This window comes from Gobio gobio, assembly GCF_949357685.1.
Source record: "Gobio gobio genome assembly, chromosome: 14".
Taxonomy (NCBI): domain Eukaryota; kingdom Metazoa; phylum Chordata; class Actinopteri; order Cypriniformes; family Gobionidae; genus Gobio; species Gobio gobio.
In genome coordinates, this window is record NC_137107.1 from 30591379 (window position 1) to 30599056 (window position 7678).

At 36.9% G+C, this 7678-nt stretch overlaps 1 protein-coding gene across 1 annotated transcript; it reads left to right on the forward strand.

Annotated features, from left to right (window-relative positions):
- Positions 1 to 227: 227 nt before the first annotated feature.
- Positions 228 to 6394, forward strand: rbp4l (retinol binding protein 4, like). The gene is made up of 6 exons (XM_079834865.1): positions 228 to 3986; positions 4141 to 4258; positions 4367 to 4503; positions 4852 to 4964; positions 5053 to 5265; positions 5404 to 6394. Exons 2-6 carry the CDS (start codon positions 4142 to 4144, stop codon positions 5412 to 5414), a joined length of 591 nt encoding a protein of 196 aa, XP_079690991.1. The 5' UTR covers positions 228 to 3986; position 4141; the 3' UTR covers positions 5415 to 6394.
- The last annotated feature ends 1284 nt before the right edge of the window (positions 6395 to 7678 follow it).

Here is a 7678-nt window from a genome sequence, read left to right on the forward strand (position 1 = left end):
TATATATTATTACCAAAATAAAAAAAAATAATTGACAAATTATTTTAGTAATTAATTACTTGATGCGGGTGTAGATGGAATAATGATACTTATCATAAAATTAGTACTTAGTCTTATCATAAAATATAATCCTTTCTTTAGGTAAAGTTCATATCTATATAAAGGCCGCGTATCCATCTTAAGCAAAAGGTCATGAGGATAATCAGCATATTAATAGCTCCATACGTGCACAAAATAAGTCACAGCTTTGGCTGCTGAAGGAAGGTGAATACTGGTACATTTCTATTGTTTGGGTGAACCCTGCAGTTTAGAAGCTGCATGATTATTAGTCAAAATGTATTCAGCTGTCAGTCAGTTGCTAGAGTACACAGACATTTTAACAAAATCAACCTGTTAAACAAAATGCAGTCTCTTTGGAGAAACTTGGAGGTTCAGGAGGGACAGGACAGCCTACAAGGGTGTGAACCTACGATCTCTACATTAGCACATCAGATCCATAACCAATAGGATTTCATCAGCCAACGTAAGGGTAACTGATGCATATGTAAAAATAACATTTAGTGTTTTAATGCTTGTTTGTTTGGCAATGAAAATGATATGCTAGATATTTTTATCCTTTGACATGACAAGCAACACATTTTATTTGTAAGTTTCTGTGTAACCGTCCTGACCGACATAAGGGCAGTAATCAGAACCTGAATCCAGCCCTAAGTGCATTTTTCTGTAGTTCTTATGTTACTGTAACACCTAGTGGTAAGCATCAGTATTTTTTTTGCTGATGTGATGCCACACAGCAGGAACCAAAAGAATTGAAATAATTGAAAAAGAAAAAAAAAATGTATCAAGCCCTTAAATAAAAGACCTCGATTCGCAAGGTTTTACATGAAGAATCAAAAGACAACATAAAGTGTTTTCTGTAGTCTAAATGCAGCTTTTGTCATTACTACAATGTCCACAGGGGTGCAGTAGATAGTTCGACTCATTTCACTGAACTCATGTGAACTTATTTTTCTTACATGCAAAAGATCTTGCATTTTGTACAGTTTGACTGAATTGTCCTTAGATTGACAGAGTTTGGATGGGAAGGGGTGGGGGGGTCACTGGGCCTCTAAAACTTGAAAACCCCTGAAAAAAAGTTTAAAAGTGCTTGCCACAAATTGATTTATTAGCCTGTAGTTACGTGGACCTTTAAACATTAAATAAACCTTGCTCTCTAAAAAGGAGCATTAAACAATGGATGTGATTTCAGAAAACTAATTGGAACATGTGCATGGTCAGCACATGTGTACTCAAACTAAGGAGTGCCTTTGTTTGAATAGTTTCATAGGTTGGCGAGGAGAAAAACCATGAGAACATGGGGGATGTGTGGGATTAGGATCAGGGTTTATGGGTTGAGGTTCACGTGGACAACAAACAAAACAAAAGGCCTATAGATACATTTCTGTGTGTGCTAAGGCTGAAGGAAACAGTTAGAAGGGAGTGAGGATATCCACTGAGCAACAATATCATAATGTGAAAAGGTTAGTCAAGTTAGAGGCAATTGTTAAACAGCAGTTGTTAACGTGCAAACAATATCTTACACTTTTTGAAAAGAAAGAAAAGGAAAATGTTGCTATTATTTACATCATCCTCATGTCGTTCCAAATCTGTATGCTTTTCTTTCTTCTGCGGAACACAAAAGAAGATATTTTGAAGAATGTTGATAACCAAACAACATCTTCCATTGTATGGACAAACCCTCCGAGATATTTCTCAAAATATCTTCTTTTCCATCCCAGAGAAGAAAAAAAATGCATTTTCCATTTTTAAACGTTTTTCCCTACAGTTCTTACACATGTTTAAAGGTAAATGTGCAACAACCAGGGACAAACTTCTTTTCCATCTGTTTACATAGTATATATAGCTGTAGGCTTGAGAAGCTGTGGCCAAAAAAAGAAATAAAGGTCTTTAAAAGAAGTGTACTAATCTCTGTGGAGTACACCTACAAATAGATACCACTGAACACTCTCTGGTGTGCCAGGAGAGGTTAGTCAGGTCAGCCATATCTCATCTTTAGGCACAGCGTAAATAAATGGATTAGGATTCAAATTATGGCAACACTGCCACTGTAGAGTTAAGACAGAACCTAATCATGCATTATGTAATGGAACCTGTCAAGCATACTGGCAACTGTATGGATACATATGTTGCCTAGATCACCCCACCTGAGAGCAGTCACCGTGATTTTGCCATGCAAGACATGTTCCTAAATCAACATATTTTGTTGATCCTGGAACAACATTCCTTATACAACGAAGTCCTTATCCTTATCCCTACCCCTAAACCTAACCCAAGCCCATAAATTAAACCTAAAATGTTGTTGATCCAGGAACATTTGGTGAACTTAGAGAAATCACGTTCACCAGCTGAGAGCAAAGTTTCTTGAGGTCACAGTAGCATCTAAGCCAAGAGACCTCAGTGCTCTGGTGCTAATTCAGCAAATTTTGGCCACAGATTATGCAGATATGCACAGGAAGTAGTCTAAAAAACAGCTCAGAAAAGACTTCTATGGACAATCTAGAACAATTATTTTCAAAATAGACAAATGTTCAGCGATCATATTGTACAACAAATGTATTCTTCAATATCAAACGTCTGGCCAAGAATCTTAAAAACACAGATCTAGACTGTTAACAGTGATTCCTTAATTAAATGTCCAAACAAAACTGTGATAACGCTTATGAATCTCGGGTTAACAGGGCTAGCATGTTTGGCATGTTTTGCCGTTTTTGTGTGATACTTGTGAAGTGGCCTCAATAACAGCAAATGCTATTTTATTTACTTATCCATTTTTATGGTGTCGCTAGTGAATTGTACTATATATACACTTTTACTTTTTAAAAATAAAACAATCTTTTCATTGAACTTGCTAATTGTTTCGATTTGAAGTATAAATACATTTTAATAGTAGAGTTCAATGATGAGAGAGACTAGGAGTGTGTAACTTCTTAATGAATAAATATGGAACAGAATAAATAATGGTTACAATTTTATGCAATGCTTTTATGCAATGACATCATAGACATACGGTTAAAAATATATATATAATCTAGATTTTGTTTGCATAAATCTAACACAAAGAGGCAAGTACATTACATAATGGATTCTCATAATGAATAAAGCTGCTTCCGTAATCAAGTCTATCTCATCTAAATGGCACAAAGCCACTTTTGTCTAGCCTTTGTTTTCTGATTATTGGACATTTAGTACATCTTGCATTAGCTAAAGCTTGTCATATTTGGAAATACATCTGGAACTTACTGGAGTGGAGTTACAAATAATTTATTCAACTATTTTCTCCTTCCTGTATATCTTGCATTGTTTCTCTTATAGTTATTTTAACATAACAGACATCAACATAAAGGACATCAAGGATTTAGATTTAAACTTGGATATGAAGAAAAAAACAACCATCCTTAGTCTGCAACATTCTAGCTTCACTTAATAATCTGTTAAGAGATTATATGGACCAGAACTATCTGGAATATATACAAGAGTCTATTATGACTTGTAATCTTTGGAGGAAAACCTTTATTCCATACATTTGTTTTTCACTTTGCAAAATTACATTAGATGTTTAACATAATTTCACAAATAAATCTTACGAACTGATTATTTTAGCTTCATCAACCACTATTTCCAGATGTTTTTTATTTATTTAGACAAAGTCTCACGATATTCCACTTAGTTGCATAAATGGCAAGCATGGGAGGGTTCAACCGAGAAGCCAGATTACAGTGAGGATTTCTACAACCGGATTAACCATAGATTTAAGAACCTTATTTAGTCACAAGAAGTGAAAATAATCAATAAGCCTGTCTGTAGAGTTGGTATAAAAGGGCTCTTGCTCAGTGTAGACAACACAGCCTTGTGGAGAACCACAAAGAGAGACCCGACACCACTGAATCCTTCCTTTCGTTCACTCCAAATAACAACAAAACAAACAGGTAAGATCTAGAGTTTTTGTGTAGGCCCTCTGGGCCATGAGGTTAACTAACATGCAGTTCAAACTGTATTGAAAAAGACTGTTGGAAATAGCTAATGAACTGATTAGGTTTGCATCAGACTGCTTCACCTGTGCTGTCCTTCTCCACTGCTCAGAATGGAATACTACAAGTTTGCCCTGCTAGTGGTTTTCCTCTCCTACATTGAGCGCTGCTGGTCTGCGTCCTGCATTGTGGACAGTTTTACAGTCAAGGATGACTTTGACCCCAAGAGAGTATGTAGTATGCCGTTTGATGATCTCAGAGGAGATAAACGTTTGCTCATTAATAATGTTGATGCAAAACAGACAGGATTACCTGACTTGCTGTCCTGTACCTTGTAGTATGCAGGCAAATGGTATGCTCAGCAGAAGAAAGACCCAGAGGGACTCTTCCTCCAGGACAACATCTCCGCCGAATACACCATTGATGATGATGGCACCATGACTGCCTCTTCAAAGGGCCGCGTAACTCTTTTCGGGTTAGTGGAAAATCGGAAAGTATGAGTGTAATGAAGCATTCTATTCAATGGCATTTGATTCATAAACCAAGTTTAATACGTGGCAGCAATGGCATCACATGCTAATGATGCTGCTTACGGATCCTGGTTTGATTCATAAATCAAGTTTAAATATAATGACAGCAATTAAGTCACATGCTAATGCTAATTCAGATGCTTATGGATTCTGGTTTGATTCAGATATCAAGTTTAAATGTATAACAATAATGGCATCACATAGGCTAATGCTAATCCTACTCACGTATTTTGGTTTGATTCAGAAATCAAGTAGTGTCACATGTTAATGCTAACCCTTCTAACTATTTACAGATTCTGGGTTGTTTGTGCTGACATGGCTGCCCAATACAGTGTGCCTGACCCTACCAGTCCTGGCAAGATGTTCATGAACTATCAGGGCTTGGCTAGCTATCTGTCTAGCGGAGGTCAGAGGATATGTATATTATCAAACGTGTACCCATTACTGTCACATGAATCATTTGACTTATTTTTTATTGTTTATTCTTCATAAAGGTGACAATTACTGGGTCATTGACACTGACTACGACAACTATGCTATCACCTATGCTTGCCGCACTCTGAAGGACGATGGCACATGCGATGACGGCTATGCCCTGGTCTTCTCACGCAACCCCCGTGGCCTACCTCCTGCAATCCAGCGCATCGTCCGCCAGAAACAGGATGAGATCTGCATGGCTGGTCAGTTCCAGCCCGTGCTGCAGTCCGGTAAGTTCACGGGCAGAAGTCAGGCTCTCAATTTAGCTGCAAGACAACAAAAGTAGACATGTTAATTCAAATTAAATACGCAGATAAGGATAGAGTTTGGATTTATCTGTCTGATTTCTCTCATCTCTCATTTTACAGGGGCTTGCTAAGCTGTTAGAGGAAAGGGATTCCTTTAACATGTTGACAAAAGAAGCAGCATCCACTGTCATTCCCTTTCAATGCTGTAGAGGTGCATGTGTGCATCAGGGAGACATCAGATCATTGAACTTCTTATCTCAAGGGAGTCATGAATTGTGTTTTAAGTGTCTGTGACAATAAATATTTTTTAAACAAAACTTAATGTAGTATTTTTTTATAGAATTCATAGGGGTGGGTGATTATGTATTGCTTTGCATATTACTGACAACTTTAGTATAACTGGCCATAGTGTACAAATTGAAAGACATTATATTACACAGGCAGCACATTTGCACTGATAACCAATGACAAGAAAAACAGAATATATTGATATAATCAACATACTGAACAAAAAAAAAATCAATAGGGGACAATAAATATTTCTGTTTGGGAAACAGAATAGAGATTATGGGAAAACGTAGACATACACATGTTTAGAAAAGCAATGAGTAACCATAGTTTCTGTAATGCCCAACCATTCATGAACATTAACTAACTGTTAGAATGTCAGCAAATATAAATGAACACACTGGCCTGTTTTAAAAAAGGAAAACATCTGCAGAAGGTCAAAGTTCATGAGAGAGTTCACAAGATCTAATTAGGTAAAATTGGACAAGTTCGAAACTTGGAAAATGCTGCCTTCTGAGGACACATTTTAAGATAGGAAGGCATCAAGGCACGTCCGAATCTAATGTTAGCTTCACTTCCTGTCTCCTGAGATACTGTCATCTGATCGAATTTTGAAGGCAGCATAAATGTAACTTTGGTTGCCTTTGATATCCCACAATCCAGTGTGTTCCATTCTGTGATAGTTGAGCTAGGAAAAAAAAGGCGTCCGAAAGTTGCGTCAGTTTTTGTAAATGTAAGTTATTTACTAACATTTTCCACTTCTGATGTCATTTCTAGCGAGAAATTACCAATGTAGTAATTAAATATTTGTCTAGTTCTCACCAAAGCTCTCTCTTTTTTGCTGTTTCGTGAGGTGCCTTCATGCACAAACATTTACAAGTCATTGTCTGATAAGGCAGCGAGGCAACAAGTCAGCTGCCTAGGTTTTCGGACGCAGCCGTTGTGTAGCCAAAAGAGAAAGAAAGGAATCTGTCAATTAATTTGACTGAAGAATTAATTTGAATATACTTGGATTTTTAAAATTAATGCAAAAAAAAGTAATTAAAATCATAAGAGTCAAGAATCAAATGTGCCTGGGGCTTGTAGAAACATTTCCATTTTCAATTTCTAAAGAAATATTTTTTCTCCAGTGATAAGAGAACCAAACTTAAAGAACTTTTCATAGTGATATGAATTCAATAAGGTCTATCGAAAGATAATAGTCTACATGTTTTCAATGTTAATTTCAGGTGTGTGTTTTGCTGAGAAGTAACACAGTTAATATACAGGTACATAGTCAATGCAACAACTTTCAAAGATTCAAAGAAGATTTCCTAAATAAGTAAGTATATATGAGCTTATCCAGCATTATTACATCTTTGGTCATCTGAGGTCTTGCCAATTTATCTACAATAGGTTAATACCCCCTAAAAACTGTTCTTATTATGACTGTCTGCTGCTAAATATTCTCATGCCAGCTGGTGTCTTGAAGACAGAACATATTGTCTGTACTGAGCTGAGCCTCTAGAGAAAGGCAGGGTTAATGACATAAGAAGCTTTTAAAGCCTGGCAATGTAAGTAAACTAGATGTAGTCCAGACTCCAGACTGGAAATCTGACCGTTTTCTGAGCGTGCACTACTAAATAATACTTAAAAATCTAAATATATACATTTCAACAACACAGCTTCCTCTTTTGGTTATAACATACATCATCATCATGCAGCAGCTCCATTCAAACATACACTATATTGCCAAAAGTAGACACCCCTCCAAATCATTGAATTTAGGTGTTCCAATAACTTCCATGGTCAAAGGTTTATAAAATCAAGCACCTAGGCATACAGACTACTTCTACAAACATTTGTGAACGAATTGGTCGCTGTCAGGAGCTCAGGATTATGGTATGGGGTTGTTTTTCAGGGGTTGGGCTTTGCCCCTTAGTTCCAGTGAAAGGAACTCTTAATGCTTCAGCAAACCAAGACATTTTGGACAATTTTATGCTCCCAACTTTGTGGGAACAGTTTGGGGATGACCCCTTCCTGTTCCAACATGACTGTGCACCAGTGCACAAAGCAAGGTCCATAAAGACATGGATGAGCGAGTTTGGTGTAGAGGAACTTGACTGGC

Coding starts and splice junctions, on each gene's coding strand:
- rbp4l (XM_079834865.1), top strand. CDS start 4,142: ATGGAATACTACAAGTTTGCCCTGCTAGTGGTTTTCCTCTCCTACATT. Junction 4,259..4,366: donor ATGACTTTGACCCCAAGAGA/GTATGTAGTATG, acceptor TGTACCTTGTAG/TATGCAGGCAAATGGTATGC. Junction 4,504..4,851: donor GGCCGCGTAACTCTTTTCGG/GTTAGTGGAAAA, acceptor AACTATTTACAG/ATTCTGGGTTGTTTGTGCTG.